The following is an 18386-nucleotide window of genomic DNA, read 5'->3' on the forward strand; positions in this document are numbered from 1 at the left end:
ATTACATCAAAACAGAGAACAGAGAGAGTCAGGACTGCATCCAGGACTGTGATGGAGAGGAGAGGAGAGGAGGATAAATCAGGCAACAAGGCAAAATAAAAGACAAGCAGGAGCACATGTGGAGACAGAAACAAAGAGGAGCGAAATGTGGACGTTCAAGGAGTTTGTAAAAATTAGAAGGGGACTGAGAAGAATTAGAAGGGAGAAGGATGAAAATAGAAATAGTTTTCACAGCACACCCATGGAGCAGCACTAACACATTCAAACAGGGCAACACATCTATGCTGGCCCACATGAGAAAAACCAGTAAACAGTACCTGAGTTTTAGGAGTAGCCAATCATAAACAATCAAGAAGGATTTTGAGAAGCCAAATTAAATGCAGCTAAATAACGGCCAAACACAGACCTGTAGCCCATGTGCTCAAACACAGCAGAAAAACACAGCAACATTTTAAAGGCGAATTAGACTATGATTAAAAGGCTCTAATGGAATCTAAATAATACGCAAATAATGCATTAGAGTCTGAATAAAAAAAAAATAAATTAAAAAAAAAAAAAAATAATAAAAAATATATATATATATGTATGTATGTGTGTGTGTGTGTGTGTGTATATTAGATGGAGCTAGGGGTGTCGCAATATTGTGGCACAAAAGACAACAGTGATACTTAAAAAAATTAAATACTGATATCATGTTAATACTACACTTCTTCATAATCTTAAAATAATCCAGTGCCATCATCTGCTTGATACTCTAACAAAGTAGATGGCAGTATTGCATACTGGTTTCAACCGTCATAAAACAGGAAAAAAGACAAAGTCACGTAGCTACTGATGCTGCACAAATCATGATGGAGGAGATTACAGGCAAAAGTATACAGTTACGGTTAAAAACTCTCTTCACCTCCCTACACTAAAGTTTTAAATGCGATTAATTGGCCAAAAGAGAGGAAACGCAAATAACGCTTATGAATTTGACTGAAAGCACTATTTCAAAGTTACTCCAGATATCACAATATAAATTTTACTGTGAATTGTTTTGGCCATGAAAATCATAGTGAAATTCTAATATCGTGACAGTGCTAGATAGAGCAAACACCAGCCCTCATGTACTAAACACAAACGCTTTCATTCTGCAAGTGCTTTATGCAGTTTATGTAATGGAGTTTGCATGTTTTAAACAGTCCTCAATATTGGCATGTATTCTACGTGCATGGACATCAGACACAACAGGATCAGTGTACTCACTGCAAGATACTGTGGCCCTAGTGAGTTCAGTCCTGTAAGATTTCCCCACATGGAGGCAGCATTGAGCTGTTGCATCTGTTGCTGCAGCTGTTGGGCGATACGTTTCTGTTCTTTATCCTTCTGTGTGTCTGCAAACTTTATCACAATGGGAGAAGAACAGCCCTACAGGACACATGTAAACAGAAATTAAAATGCAGCATAGATTAGATAGAGCATAAATTAATTTTAAAAAATAAATGTACGCAGTCAATAAAATATCAATAAACAGCAAGTTTTCACCAATATGTATAATCTAATATCTGTTATAGCAGTGCCTCAGCTTTTCAAAATACACTACCATTCATAAAGTATGATTTTTTTGCTTTAAAATAATAAATACTTTTGATCAATTTAATGCATTCTAATGGAATAAGCAACATTTATAAATAAAGCTTTCGGTTTCATGCATTTTTTTTTTTAAACATTCCATTTGCAGAATCCTGAATCTCTCTCTCTATATCTATCTATCTATCTATCTATCTATCTATCTAAGCTGATTTATTTTTTATTTATTTTATTTGTAATTTAATTTCTTTTTAATTTATTTCTTAATGATACTACTTTTGAATGGTAGTGTAACTTCTATACAATAAAACAGAGGACCAGTACTTGCTGTATCCTATGCATTAAGGCATAGGCATTTATAATTTCTTAAGCACAGTAATATAAAGCTTACAGTGGCATGCGAAAGTTTGGGAACCCCTTGCAGAATCTGTGAAAATGTGGATAATTTTACCAAAATAAGAGAGATCATACATAATGCATGTTATTTTTTATTTAGTGCTGTCCTGAGTAAGATATTTTCCATAAAAGATGTTTACATATAGTCCACAAGACAAAAAAATAGCTGAAATTATTAAAATAACCACATTCAAAAGTTTGGGAACCCTTGGTTCTTAATACTGTGTGTGGTTACCTGGATGATCCACGACTGTTTTTTTGTTTTGTGATGGTTGTTCATGAGTCCCTTGTTTGTTCTGAACAGTTAAACTGAGCACTGTTCTTCAGAAAAATATGATATTTCAACAAAATAAGAAAAATTTGGACATCTTCATCCTGTTCAAAAGTTTTCACCCCCCTCCCCCCCCCCCCCCCCCGCCCGCTCTTAATGCATCGTGTTTCCTTCTGGAACATCAGTGAATGTTTGAACATTTTTTAATTGTTGTGTTTGAGTCCCTCAATCATCCTCCGCGTGAAAAGGTGGATCTCAAAATCATACAGTTACTGCTGGAAAGGGTTAAAATATGCAAAAGATGCTGGAAAACTGAAGATTCTGCAGGACCTGGAGGATTTTTCTGAAGAACAGTGCTCAGTTTAACTGTTCAGAACAAACAAGGGACTCATGAACAACCATCACAAAACAAAAAAACAGTCGTAGATCATCCAGGTAACCACACACAGTATTAAGAACCAAGGGTTCCCAAACTTTTGAATGTGGTTATTTTAATAATTTCAGCTATTTTTTTGTCTTGTGGACTATATGTAAACATCTTTTATGGAAAATATCTTACTCAGGACAGTACTAAATAAAAAATAACATGCATTTTGTATGATCTCTCTTATTTTGGTAAAATTATCCACATTTTCACAGATTCTGCAAGGGGTTCCCAAACTTTCGATCCCCACTGTAAATGCAGAAATGGTATGGGTGTATGTGTGAATGTGTGTTGTACCTCCATGGTCTGTGACTGGTGCATGGATTTGATGGCAGACTGGGCCATCTGTCTCGCTGTGAATGTGACGAAGGCACAGCCTGCGGACACAGAGATAACGAGTATGAAAGTAGATCACAAAAGGACACCGACCTCTGTGATTAAACCATAACAGCATAAACTAGAAGTACTAATGAACTACCACACAGAAACACAACCTCAATCAAAACAGGGTTCAGGCCCGGTCTCTTTGGAAATCGAATGGGTTTGAGGGCTGCGGAGTCGATATGGGTTGTGCCTATCACTTAAGCAGTTCCTATGGTGATGGACAGCAAATTCACTCAAGCCAATTCTAAAATAAATAGCATGGGCCTCAATGTGCCTTATGTTCCCTTGGTTACCATTTGGTTAACTTAAAAATCACAGTGATTCTCTACACCGCAGGTAAACGACAGCTAGAAACTAGGAGAATAACATTCCCAAATAAATTATTAAAGCGACCGTGCATATATTATAAATTTGTTGCATGCAGTCACGGTTATATTACCTCTGATATCAGTTGCCATGTTGAGTCTGGGATAAATGAAGTCATTTTCATTTGGGCCAACGGGAGCCAATTGAGTCATTTTTCTCTGATGGGTTGTGTCTGCAACTATTAGTTACGCAAAACACTGCCTCCTCGAAATAACTTAAATGAGAGTGAGCGGAGAGACTGGTGAAGATGTACTGCATGTTTATTAGTGTGCTACTAGTGCCCCGAGGGGAAAAACTAGAAGCTGTTGAAGCTAAATTCATTCTTGTATGCGCTACAAGTCAAAATTCAAAGTACTGCCTCCATTCCCATATTTGCGTGTATGGTATCCCATAAAGTGCATGTAATTTGCTTTAGATGGCGGTAGTGATGATATACGTGCGTTTGAGTTCTTACCACGGCTCAGTCCGTCAGGGCCTCTCAGTATACGGCACTCCTCAATTTGGCCGTATGGAGAAAACATGAGCCTTATGTCATTCTCATTGCACTTCTTTGAGATCATTCCAACAAACAGCTTTCTGTCTTCTATCGCTGAAATACAAGAAAAGCGTGTTATGGCAGCACAGTCTCTGTGCAGCTGTTTGGCGGTCACTGTGGAAATTTCTTCAAGCGCTACACTATTGTTCAAAGGTTTGGGGTCTATAAGATTTTGTATTGTTTTTGAAGAAAACATGTTCAACAAATGCTGAATTTATTTTATCAAAAATACGGAAAAATAGCAATATTGTGAAATTACAATGTACAATAAATAGTCTATTTTAATACATTTAAAATGTAGTTTAATACTGTGACGATGCTGAATTTTCAGCATCATATCAGTCGATTCTGCAGAAATCATTTAAATATACTAAATTCGGACTCAAGAAATATTTATCATCAATGTTGAAAAGCTTTGCTTTTTGTGGAAACAGTGATTTGAAATGAAAATATTTTGTAACATTAACAGTTAACTGAATCTTTGCTGAAATGTAGGCTGTGTTTCTTTCTTAAATAAACAATAATAATCAAATAAAAACTGACCCTAAATTTTTGAACATTGTGAATCGAGGACTGTCATAATACTCTTGTACATTCAAGTCACTCACCATTATTTTTCTCACTGTCTGCAGGCTTCATCTGTATGGGATGATGCATCTGTAACAAGTAAAAAAACAAGTAAAATATCACGTGTGACTTCAACACTGACATTTCCCAGCTGCCATGAGAAATCAGCTGTTTGAAAAGCTTTAACAGCTCCATTGGGTGTACTGAAAAAGCTTTTATAAAAGCATGTCAATACATGTGTAGATTTGATGCATTTTTAAGAGCAATAAATAGAAGGCCAGCTCATCTGACAACACGCATGAGGAATAATGTAGTATTGATAATATAAAATAAATAAGTAGGTCCTTTTCTCACCCCTGGAAGAATCTTCATGTTGTGAAGGGCATTTTGTGCTTCTAATGCAGATTTACGGGTGTAATATGTGACAAAACAACAACCTGCAAATGCAATAAATGGTCTGTGAACCAAGTCCAAAATGACAACATTTCCATTGAGACCAATTTCTAGAATGGTGTTCCAAATCCTAGTGAGCAGCACTTTAAGGAATCGTTGGCACGTTTCTAATGTAAGGAGCGTTCCAAAAAGTAGGATACTTAATTAGGCTGCCATCTAAGACAACCTGCGTTCATGAAGCTCTGTGTCTCTGTGTGTGTGTGTGTGTGTGCGCGCGCTCACTAGATTTTGGAACAGACTATAAGTTTTGAGAATGACTGACACAGAAAATCTCTCAATCTACAGCGTACTGACTGTCAAGTACCTTTACTCTGTGGGGGGTTCTGACTCCTGTCCCGAAGAACATTGATTTCATAAACTGCACCATAGGGCTCAAAAAGCTCACGCAGCTGATCCTCTGGCCACGTCCGGGGGATCTGACCCACAAACATCTTTATAGCATCAATGTCGGGCTGGTCTGGGTGGTCCAGAGACCCATTCATCTTCTTGGTTCTACAAAAAAATATATACATACATGCCGGTTTAATGAGTCTTAAGGACCCTCAATGTCTCCAGTCTCCCTGACAGATAAAACCTAAACATTGCAAAAGAAAGGATGGCCTAGGGCTGCAAGATTAAATCGAATGCGATTGTCATGCGCGTTTTGTCAGTAAAGCCGGTTCTGCAATTAGGGCTGCAACTAACGATTATTTTGATAATAGATTAGTTGGCCGATTATTCTTTCGATTAATCGGATTAAAAAAATATTGACCAAAAAAAACACTATTCCACATTCTGCCCAATGTCCTTCAAACAAACGTGACAACTGAATGCTATGAAAACATACAGTGCTTAATTTATTAGACCACTTATCATAATAAAGAGAAAACATATTTGAGAAATTTGTCAAAGATTTGTTTAAATTTAAAAACGTTATTGTCATTTATTGGACATAATAATAAAAAAAGTCAGAACATCACAGAACCGTACATACGCACGAATAAAAAATACAAAAAAAAAATAAGTGCTCTGGTTTTCTTTCATAGATAACAGCAATAATGATATTATAGCATTAAAAATAGCCTACTACTGTTACTAAAGAGCTTACACATATTGGAGTACTAACCAGTACAGAAAGCCGAAAAATGATTTTGGTTATCACCAATACTGTTACTTTAGAGCAGCAGTGGCACAAACCTTACATAAACACATTGTTAAAAAACTTACATAAATTTGTTAAACATTGTAAAAATTGAATATAGTTTAAACCTCTATTAAAAATTAAAATAAAGATAATAATAAAGACGAATAAAAACACAAACTCAGTGTTAACCAACAGGTAAGAGTAATGTTCTGCAGGAACTACTTTGATCACAGTCACCTCGTCATTTCTTTATCCTGTAAAAGGCCGTTATGGAGCGTCTCATGTTTATATTCAGACAGACAATTACACGCTGTTATCCCTTTAAAGTTCCTACTCTCATAAAATATTTTAATTTATTTTAAACCTTAAATTAACTTTCAACAACAGATAATTCAGCACAGTGGATATGTTTGCGCTGAAAAGCCTATTAATTGTCTCCCTCTCTACTGTGTTCTGTCCGTCTGACGCGCGTGCGCGCGCCCGCCGCGCCGGCGCTCATTCGGTATTTTAAACTTAACACAGACTGTCAGGACGGACCTTTATGCAAAAATGGAAATGCTCGCGTGAATTTGTGGCATTTATAGATAAGGATATGACCGTAAACTTAACGTTTTTGCGCTGAGGACGCACACGCATCTGTCAAAGCGCCTGACAGGGCAAGCCATTACTCTTATGCATTAACTTAAAGCTTAAAATAAAGAATTATCATGTTTTGGGCAGCTTGGATCACGTGCTTCTCCGGCAGAATCTCATTCTGTTTCCTCCACTATTTTTAGATGCATTTTGTCCATAGAAATGCATTATTCAGTGCCGTAATTTGACTAACCAGCTGAAGTTGGACGTGCACTGTGGGCAGACCCGATTAATCGATAATGAGAATCATTGTCGATGATTTTCATAATCGATAATAATCGATTTTATCGATTAGTTGTTGCAGCCCTATCTGTAATCAAAAGTAAATCTCCATTACCTGCTTTCAGATGGAGCAGCATTTACTACACAGAGCCGTAGTTCACTGACAGGTAATGCAAAAAAATAAACAAAAAACAAAACCGCAGACGGTATTATTGTGCGATTATAAAATCGAAAAAATCGTTGGCGATAATGACAGCTGTTTGCGTAGCTTGTCAGTGTACTAGTAAATGCTGCTCTATCTGAAAGCACCACATTTAATAACATGTTTTTACTCCTAACTCACTTCATAACGTCAGTTGAGTGTTTGAAATGAATCCTTGAGTGAGAATGTGGCTTCTTACACAGAATACAACATATTTCATAGTATTCTAAGCAATGATAAAGGCATTGCATTATAAACATTATACTTAATTATAATGAAAATTCTAATAATAAGAACTCCGATAAACCATATATTGTCATGGTCGAGTGTTTATTAGTCACGTTGAATCAATGAAAGCAGTTAAATCTTCTGTTTATTCAGCTGCAGGGATCAGTATTTCCTGGGTTTCTTCTTCGGGGTGTATTTGGAGTTTCCGTGCGAGAGCGCCCTCTGGCCTTCGGATGAAGATTTACTACTGATCACAGAACCGTACATACGCACGACAATCGCAGCATCTGCCTAATCGCGATTTCGATTTCACTTTGATTTATCCCAAGAATGAAAACACAAATTACAACTAGCTTCATTTACTAGCACCAGTGTTAGACTGCCTGTATATTGCTCAAGCTGATTAATTGGATGTTTGTTTTGCATTTGGTGTTATCAGTTTGAGATGAGAAAATGTCATGCAAAATAATTCTTCATTTAAACAATTGTGCACATCTCATTTGCGGTGAATTTTGCAATGTAGAACTAAGCTATTTACTGTGAATGTGAGAGACCTCTGATTCTCTGACGCCAAAATAGGTCAATAATTAGAAGAATAAAAGTACACTATCTGCACTATACCCCAGTTATAATTAAAACAATACATTAAAATAATACCAGTTTGCAATATTAAGCAGCATAACAAGCCGTTTCACATAGCTTAACATAACTGGAAGCCTGTGACATCGGAAGCTACACACATTCAATTTACAAACAAAATCCCTAGTCAAACATCTATGAATAGTCATGAATGGTTTTCTCAGGTCATACACAAGATTTTCTGAGGTGAAAAATAACTATATTAAAAAAAAAAAAAAAAAAGTTCATGAACTAATAATTTCCTACCAACCGAATTTAACATTGTGATGAAATACAAATAGCAACAGATCTTCTTCTGTATTGTGTCATGCAACTGAGTGCAACAAATTATTTAAAAAAAGAACAAAAATTGTTCACATTATGATCTATGATGCATTTAGAAAATAGATGGGGTGAATTTCATTCTAACTTTGATCAATAAACAACAAAAGCTAGACATTAAAAAGAGAGGAAAATGTCAGATAACTACAAAGAATAACCAAAGTCTGTGATGAGAATGAATTAAAAGAACATCTTCACAGTGCTGTTTGACAAAGTGGAGCATGACGTCACTGACAGGCCTGAAGCACTGCTTCATCACTCTCTTTAGCAGCTGCTGATCAGTGGAGTGACAGACCACTTTAAGATAAACACAGCATTGTGCTGCTGACAAAGAACAGCATTAGCCAGCAGCTAAAAGCCAGATTAATGGCATTTATTGATCGGAGGACAGCAGAGCTAATAAAACCTTCTACTCTGTCGATTTTCCAGCAACCAGAACTTGTTCAAACAAGCAGATAACAGGTTCTCCAGAAGATCATCCAATCTTGGACAGAGGATCATTGGGTGTTCACTTGGGTGAAACCATTTTAGGACTGTAAACTCTTTTTCCTAGTGAACTGACCAGTTACTGACTGCAGGGAAGAAGCCACAGTCACAGCACATCAGAACACTGTATCGATTCAACAAAAACAGAATGAAGAACAGTCTAACATCTAGGAAGAGACAAGAAATAATTAAGATTGTAGGGCTGGGTATTGAGCTTTTTTAGGTACGATACCACTGAATATCAAAAAATGTCTTGTTCAGTACCAATTTTCAATAACTAAGAGGTTAATCTCGTCAATGTCAGCAAAATAAGCATGCTTTGCTTGATGTGCTAAATCAAGTGCTGGTGATTGGCTCCGTTGAGGCATCAAGGAAAAACACTAGTTTTTGCTGGTTACGCCCAGAGACGTGAGGCTGTAGTGTGTAAGCATCCCAACCCCCATAGATGTAAGGCTATGTTTTCATTTTAAAAAAATTAAAACAATCCTCATCCATACTGGCATTTCTGATTACAACCTAATGAAAGTTAGTCTTATAATGTTGTTGAAATGTGTTATTTGTAGCCTTTTATATCAAGCTAATCGCTACACCTGCTTAGCATTTCTCATGTAAACACTGTATTATGAAAATAGGTAGAATCTCATGAAAGTCATAACTGACAGTGTGTTTCTTAGCTTCATGTTTCATCCGTAGAAATGGATGTTCATCGTCGGAGACAGAGCGGGTTATGAACACATAATATGAGTGACATATGAGCAGAGAGTCAGAACAGCGATCGCGGAAAAGGAAACATACAGAGACAGCGCTCGGTGTGTAAACAGCCTAAAATTTTTGGGAAAATATCAAGTGTGGCTGCATTTCACCAATGCTTGTCTCTCTTCTGAAAAAGCAGACATGCTAATTTTCTGGAACGGTTGAGTGATTTGAAGCTCTTAAATAGGCAGCAGTGAGCCTCACATACTGACTTTTGCATAGAAAACTATTTAACTTATTAAAACTATTTGCACTGATATATTGTGTTCGTTACATCTAGTTCCATTGTGCTTTTTTGTTCTTTTGTGCAGTCTTTGAGTCTGTAAAAACTTGAAAAATAAAACCAAAGTTTGAGGTAATGTAACCTTGTTAAAACGGATTTCATAAAATTGGTACTGAAAAAGTATCGCCCAGGAACCGTATCAAATTTTTGAACGATACCCAGTCCTAAATGGGCATTCAAGTCTATTTAGTAGCAACAATGAACTCTTTTCTGCATTCCTTACACAGCAAACGACATAAACAGAACAGAGAAGACAATTTACCATGGCTGACAGTGCGTTCACACCGGACGCGACTTGCGCGAATAAATCGCGCTATTCGCACGTAGTTGGACGCGTGAACATTTTGGGTTTACTTGCTTCATCCGCGCGAGAAATTCACTGCACAACAGACACGAATTCGCGTCATGGGCGGGGCTTCTGCCAGGCGGCACAGGTATGACTGCCACAGACAGCATATGTATAGAATTTGGCAAATAAAATCAGCCCTTTATGTGCTATGGAAACACTGGACGTGTGTATTTCAGCCGAGAATGTGGTTGTTTAAAACTCAAATCTGCGGTTTATTTATAAAAACAGCCCCTATTTGAAAATGTGCTTCGCCGATTTCGGAGCCGTGAGCTCCAGGCGATCACCGGGTACTCGTGCTCATGTATCCCGAAGAGAGGAGCATAACCTCGGCTAGTACTTCTGACATTTGCCGCTGGCCCTGATGTCTCCGTAGTGGATAAACATAAGATATAATTCATTTTGGGTAAATCTAACAGGTGATCTTTGGTCTATGGTACAGCTCCAGGTATCCACATACAGACAATGATTTTGTCCTTTATTGTCATTTCGGATTTCTGCCTCAGCTCGTAATCACGTCACTACTAGAGCAAGCCCCTGATTGGTTAGCGCGGCGCGAAATATCCGCCAAAGTTCAGATTTTTCAACTTGCGCGTTTTACTTTCCTTTTTAAACTGTTGAAATATTTGAGAAATATTTCCAAGACCACACCAAAGAGCACTTTCTATCCTAGGCAGCAGTGCAACAATTAGGAAATATCCAAATCATTTCATTGTCCATTCTGCAGCATTATGTAAGGAGACTACTGTGCTTATGAATAAAATATGAATTCTTGAATAAAATATGAATTCATGCTAAAAGTGAAAGACAACATGTTTACTACAGGATTATGTTGTAAAAATGTACTAGCAGCCCTCACTGCAGGCCTCTAATGGGCATTAACTATCATCTCCTGAATGAAACCTGAATCAAACTTAGTCAGACAAAATACTGCCTGACACTTAAAACGGCTACTCTCAGCTCCAAATAAAAAGAAAACAAACCAGTTAATCACTCATAAGATTTTACAAACCACACAGGTTAATAAAATGAACTACTAAAGATACAGAACATTCCACCCTAAGACAGTGACCATCAAAGGAGAATTTAAGGTATTAGTATGTAACCCAAATCAAGTTACGCCAAGCTAAAGTCAAGTCTGTACTCACACTGAGCTGGAACTCAAACTGCAATGGTCCACCATCATCTCTGGCAGAAAATCCAGCTTAAAGGAAGCCATTTTCTTCAGCACTTCACTAGTCAGTAAGTCTCAAATGAAAGCTGACAAAATCCACAAAAACAGACTCTCACACTTAAACACTAAAACAGCCACAGCGACTATCCGTCAAGTATGTCTCTCAAGGTTCAGTCATAAGTCACATGGGAACAGCTGGGTAAGAAAGGGAAGCGTACACCTCATGGGGGCTGATCAGACCCCACAAAACTCAAATCAACATGGAGCAGAGAGAGACAACGATGAGGCTCAGCACTGTGCTGGATGATAAACACAGGCCGTAGCTCTGGTCACTGGGCTGAGGATTTGGATGGGCCGAACAGGCCACTAAAAGCTGCACCCCTGCTCACACAAAGGAAAGTGCTGATGGAGGGGGACTTTTTTGTGAGTTTTTCTCTTAGCAAAGCAGAACTGAGTGCAGTGTCAGATAAATAAAGTGTCAGATTGATGCTGATTAGCGTGAGTGAGCGGCAGGAATGAATGGGGATGGGCAGATCTCTGGTAATCCCTGAGCTGAAGCGCCCCAGGACACAATCGGGTTCCAGCAGCGGGCCAGGGGCTGTACACTATTCCAGCATGGAGGGGTGGCGGAAGGGAGGGAGGAACAGGCTGCTCAGGGTCATGCGACAAGGGTCGTGTTATAAGCTCGCAGTCAAAGGCGACAAACAAAACAAACCACAGGCAGGCTGAGGTCCACTGTTTGGCTTTGTTTAGCGCAAAAACAGCAATAGACCTATGTAACAATGTAACAAATAATATTCTAAGAACACATTAATTACAAAAAAATCCCAAGTGATAGAGTTTATAATATGCCGATTAATTCAGAAAGAAATGCACATCATATATAGAAATTTATAAAAGAACACCCTTCTGAAAGAGAGAACTAATATCTCTGCAATTAATTAGAATGTAATACTTTTATTTCTTGCTCAATGGCCTGTCAGACATTCAAACAGGCCATGATATCATCGCTAGCCATGCAGTGACATCTGGTGGGCTGCACACTGCAGGCCTGGTTACATTTAGAAAAAGGAGCAATAACAGAGCAAGTTATTTTTTATTCTCATTCCAGCTTCAAAAAGAAGCTGCTTGTAAGACTTGTTTCCCACTGAGGGAAAACCTGCAGGTGGAGGGTTTCTTCATACCCCGGACGAAAAGACATGAAGTGTATGTGTTCTTACCCGCCAAGGGCAGGTACTTCCACAGCAGGAAGGGAAAGCTCGCATTGAGGTTGCCCGTGCTGCGCTGTGGTCAGGTAGAGGGCTTCAGCGTCGATGCTATCCATCCAGTGCCTTTGTCAAACGCTACAGAAACACACCAAACATTACAGGACATACACATCAGACACGCATACACACAGGTAAACACATACTCAAAGGGAAAAAGAAAGTACAAGAGAGACGTTTTCTGACAGAATAGACAGCATGCAAACTGCTTGTCACAAAACTGCATGCACACATAAAACATATGTAGGAGAATAAGACACTTCCTGGATGATCTGAACCTAATCATTTACCCCCGGTTTCACAGACAAGGCTTAAGATTAGTCCTAGACTAAAATGTAATTCTGAGTTGTTTCAACTGAAAGAAACTTGCACTGATTGATCTTAAAATATATCAGTGCCTTTGTTTTGTCTTAAGATGAACACCAGTAATGTTTTTTTTCTAAGGCGTGTTAATAAAAAGTACTTAAATGTCCTAATTGAACTATGGCCTAATCCTGGTTTAGTCTAAGACCTGTCTGTGAAACCGGGCCATAAATGACAGACTATAATCTGAGATGAAGCTGTTCTCACTTTCATCAGAGGAAATCAGTTTGTAGAAACTCAAACACAAAGGCTTTTCATACTGAAAAAAAAAATAAAATAAAAAAAACTGATCTACGTATTCAAACTCCGATCACACCAGCTAGGAGCTTGTTAAACATTGTTAAGTGTATGTTAAGCCCAAAGAATAACTTCCATTAAATTTAACAAAGACAGTTACTGAACAGAGGTTGTATCACAGCTGCAACACTGTGTAAAATACTCATATCCTGTACTCTGCAGACAGCTTTGTAACAAAAAGCTTCACATATCCGATCTGTGGTAAGCAACTATAATTGATACAGCAGTAACATAATATTGGTGTTTAGAGTACTCACATTCTGTACAACTTATCAAAACATAAGCACACGGGACCATTTGGGCCCAAAATAGAATCGGAGTTACAAAAACAACAAAAATCAACCTGATCAAATCAACTATTTGGGGCTACATTTTAGCTACTTAAAATAACTTTGTAAATGTAACCAATGATATAATCTGTTAATTTAACCTGAGCCATGTTTTTATGCCATAAAATAAAAAAAAATCCCTTATTATAATACAAGAAAGAGTTTTAAGTGAAGTGACAGAATGACACTTGAACAGATAAATTTACTTTGAATACACAAACTAGAACAGACCCTAATACAACAAAAACAAAAAAAGGATGAGCAGCGCTCAACTAGATGTAAAACAGCCAACCCAAAATACAGCATAGAGACTTGAATCATTAAATCTTGTGTTCATTCACATCCAAACAAAACAATTTACTAGAATGAACCTGACTTTCCAACAACACGAGTGCATTGCCGTAGCATCAGAAAAACAACAGCAAATGGGGGAAAATTTTCCAATGTTAAAATTTTCCCAGAAAATCTACAGTATTTCTAAACTACAGCAAGCCTCCCGAACTACAAAGTACTACTAGCAGCACCTCAACTTTTGGTTAACTACTACTCAACGCTGTGCACATCGATGATTTATTATCCCTTTGTGAAACTCGTGCCATGCAGCTGTGATGTGTCTTCCGACCTTGGAAGCATAGCGAGAATGCTCCAAGAAGACCATAGGCCATGCCATGTTTTAATGACTGCTGAGTGACTATGTGGCTTATTCATGGACTGTCTATGTAAGGCAGTGTTATAGGCCTTTGGGGTGGAGGGTGAGGGGCAGAGCATATGGTCAGCACAGTTCATCTAACAACAAATTCACTCTCGAACACTGGCATAGACAGACATCACTGTGGACAAATGGAGTTATACTGAAGCATCTGGAACAACCTAGCAGCTGAGAATACAACACACACACACACAGCTGACTAATTAGAAAGGGGGGCATAGGTGGTTTGTAAATGTCCACCTATCAGTCAGTAATTTTGAGGCACCTCAATCACATTTCTCTCTGTATGACAGCAAAAATAACTTGTACTACTACATCCTGATCAGAGCAGCATGTCGTGCCAGCAGTTCAGAATGCCAAGGGTCATAAACTGGCGAACTCCGACAGGCACAGCTCACTTACTGTCCAAAACAGAAGGTTACTTCATGGCAGAAATTAAAACAGCAACAGTTCTATTGGAATTAGAATTTCCAAAGTGTAGCAAAGAGTGTGTGAGAAAAATGCGAATGGAGTTGTTAATCAACTGGTTCACTTCACTGCCTTGAGTGCATATTTGATTTCTGTGATGTGCAGGGCATTAGATGCCACAGAGGCATTTCAAAATACAGCAAGAATCTTTGCCAAGATCCAGAGCAGCTTAGAGGAATCAATGGTATAAAATTCCATTAACCCTCCATTAATTCTGTTGTCCTGAAAAGCACACGAACATACTGGACGTTTTACAAGCTCAATTTTTAACATCATGTAAAGGAGAAAGTGAAGTATCTGAAATAACAACAGTTATTAAAAAAAAATGGCAAGAAGGTGGGAGTTGAGTCTTTTAACTTGAGCACCGCATTTTTATAATGTCGTTTCATGCATGAGACACTGCAAGAGTTGTGAGCTCAACAGTCAAATGTTCACATAGAAAAAAACTATCGAAAAACAGCACAATCTAATACAAAACCTGTAAAGAACCACTACTCTATATCTGATATTTCATGTTTACATCATGGTGACAGGCTGAAAGCTGCTGTTTATTGTTCTTACAGAACATTTATAGTTAAAGGGATAGTTCACCCAAAAATTCTGTCATCATTTACTCACCCTCAAGTAGTTCCAAACCTGTATGAATTTCTTTGTTCTGCTGAACACAAAGGAAGATATTTTGAAGAAAGTTTGTAACCAGGCTGCTTTGAGGCACCATTGACGTCCACAGTAGGAAAGAAAATACTATGGAAGTCAATGGTGCCCCAGAACTGCTCTGTTTCCCACATTCTTCAGAATATCTTCCTTTGTGTTCAGCAGATCAAAGACATGCATACAGGTTTGGAACTACTTGAGGGTGAGTAAATGACAGAATTGTCATTTTTGGGTGAACCATCCACTTTAATAGTCTACTGGTGTTGAATTACCTTGACTTTTGAGAACTTTAAAGCATTTTCCTCATTTCTGAACATACAATACGTATGACAAGTTTGTACAAGATGTAATTGTAGTTCATGCATCTTTTTTGCAAAGAAAGTGATTTGTTTAACATACATGTTAACAATTTCATGTGTAGTGCACCTGGAATAGAATTTTCCGTAGCTAGAGGGTTAATAAAGAAAAAGTTACTTGAATCATGTGGTAGTAACATTTAAGTTAACAAGTTAAAAAAAAAATTAAAAAAATTGCCATATCGCCCAACCCTAGTTCCATTAATGTGTTAACTAACTTTAACGAACAATAGCTTACATTCACTACAGTATTTATTCATCTTTCTTAATGTTAATTAATGAGAATACAGTTGTTCACTATTAAGACCTTTCCACACTGAGTGCGATGAGAAAAAGCGAGGCAAATCGCAGACAAACGGTGCTTTCACACCAAGCGTGAAACGAATGTTCACCTTCTGTTAATTCACGCCTGAACGCAAGGTGGCACAGACCAACAATGCATTTTTCCTCTGACATGCATCTATATGGATTTAACATCTAAATTAAGATAAACAAAATTTGCTTCTACACCAGACACACAAGCTATCTATAATGCTTACAAGATTATGCTGCATCCTAAAATATAATTAGAAGTACAATTAGCATCAAGGTTTTTATAGTTTGAATTTTTAAATTTGTTTTATTTTAATATCGTTTTCAAATTTGCTATGAAATTCAGTTTAGTTTTTATTAGTTTCATTAATATTTTGTTAGTTTTAGTTTAGTTTTTATTTTGTGAACACATTTTTATTTAGTTTTATATAGTTTAGTTTCAGTTTTAAAGTTCAGATCACTTCCAGAGCTAAGGCCAAAGAAAAAAAAAAAAAAGAAAAAGCATAATTTAACCTTAGCGAGGCAAATGTTTAGCGACAAAATTAACCCATGCTGAGATTGATAGATGGTAAAAGTATACAAATATACACCAAAGGAAGCAAGCCTTTTTACTAACATCTACACAAGTTGCGCTTAATTTCATATCTAATGGCGTGTTGAGATATTTAATATGAAAATAAACGTAATGGGCAAATTTGGTTATATGTCTTTTTTCTTATTTAACCATAATCATGATATTGTAAGTGTTGTGTCTTGTGCACTTTTCTGTGAACATCCGCGTATAAATCATAACTGGGACTAATGAAATTCAGGCATATTTAAAGGCTCACATTTGAATGTTATTTTCTTTATTTATGAAGAATTATAAGTGTGCGTGTATAATGTGATTTAGCCTATGCATATTTATTTGTTCGAAAGTTTGGCAGAATGATCACAAGATGCTAGGCCAAGTTTTGTATTGTTTACAGAAAGGTGCGTTCTAATCTTTTTTTTCTGTTAATTATGTTGCATGTCTGTTTTTTTTCAAAGCACCAACTTGCCTAATGTTGGTTTGATTGCTTGCGTTACATGAGAAAATAAATAAGTTTGCCTTCCTGATGTAACCGATTTAATGCGGGTGCGGTTCGGGTCGCGACTCGTGGTCTTTACGGTCGAACGGTTCTGGTCTGGTACAGAATTAAATTAGTGCTGCTGTGGGATAACGGGTCGGGTGTTCTTTTAAGTACTGCTGCTGAATATTTACCAAACAGGACCCGTGCAGGACTCTGCTTTAAACTGCTTTGCGTCTCTCCGTCAGAGATGCGCCATTTACAGGTATTTCCCTAAACCGTCACACAGCTCATATATTTTTCAGCCAAGGGGTGAGAACGTAATGATTACGAAAACGATTATTTTTGTTAATTATTTTATTTCAGTTAGTTTTTCAATAACTGTTGTTAGTTTCGTTTCATTTTAGTTTCTCAAATATTTTGACATTATTTTATTTCAGTTTACGAAATTGTTTTTTCATCAATCGTTTTAGTCTTAGTTTACGAAAAATAACCTAGATTAGCATCAAGCTACACTTGAAAATGTATGTAATTTTTAAATGTATTTGCTTACCCACTTCAAACCATTGAGTGCTTGTAATAACTTCCGATTGTGATTTATAGTTGATTTTGATTCTATAATAAGCAGACACATGCACTCTTTGTAAGTTTAATAACGCTACACTGCTAATATTTGTCATAAACATCCTTTATTGCTATAAAAAAAACATGAGCTGTAAACAAAACACATACAGAAAATATATAGTCATAACCATGTCTATTTGCTTTCATATATCTTGGGAAGAATGTTTCACTCGATTTTTTTTTTTAATACAGAAGACTAGAGATTGAACGAGCTCCGACTCATAACACTCGTGCAAGTGGGAGAAAACGGACGGTGCTCTACAGATCACAAGATTTAGTGGAGAATTATTAGAAATGTTATTCTGTATAAAAGATCATGGGAGAATAAACCTGTTCTCAAATGCCAATGAAAACAAGAACTCAGCATCCACTCTCTTATCCGGGATACTCTTCTTCCGTGTTTGTGTTTTATTGTTTTATTCCAGCTCGTCATCGCGTCCGAAATTCGTTTTGCTTTTTACATGTAAATTTACATTTAAAATTAAATGGAAATGTTGAAATTAACAGTAACTATGACTAATAAATGCTGAAATATTGTTCATTCTTAGATCATGTTAGGCTAACTAGAGTAGTTAACTAATG

The 18386-nt window shown here is 37.2% G+C and overlaps 1 protein-coding gene across 9 annotated transcripts in view; it reads right to left on the reverse strand.

Annotated features, from left to right (window-relative positions):
- LOC306884094 (CUGBP Elav-like family member 1) overlaps window positions 1-18386 on the reverse strand; it is a 33770-nt gene that overhangs the window by 10940 nt on the left and 4444 nt on the right. For 6 of the 9 annotated variants that reach the window (XR_013785413.1, XM_079439756.1, XM_079439752.1 and 3 more), the window contains exons 3-9: window positions 12599-12721; window positions 5273-5460; window positions 4870-4952; window positions 4557-4605; window positions 3868-4002; window positions 2961-3040; window positions 1249-1410 (exon numbers count right to left, since the gene is read on the reverse strand). Coding sequence is in view for 8 of the 9 variants with exons in the window: in XM_079439756.1 (XP_079295882.1) it covers window positions 1249-1410; window positions 2961-3040; window positions 3868-4002; window positions 4557-4605; window positions 4870-4952; window positions 5273-5460; window positions 12599-12702 (801 nt within the window). In the remaining variant the exon portion in view is untranslated. The remainder of the gene's footprint in view (window positions 1-1248; window positions 1411-2960; window positions 3041-3867; window positions 4003-4556; window positions 4606-4869; window positions 4953-5272; window positions 5461-12598; window positions 12722-18386) is intronic. The other 3 variants (XM_079439754.1, XM_079439755.1, XM_079439753.1) reach the window with 1 other exon arrangement.

The sequence above is a fragment of the Barbus barbus genome (assembly GCF_936440315.1).
Source record: "Barbus barbus genome assembly, chromosome: 2".
NCBI lineage: Eukaryota > Metazoa > Chordata > Actinopteri > Cypriniformes > Cyprinidae > Barbus > Barbus barbus.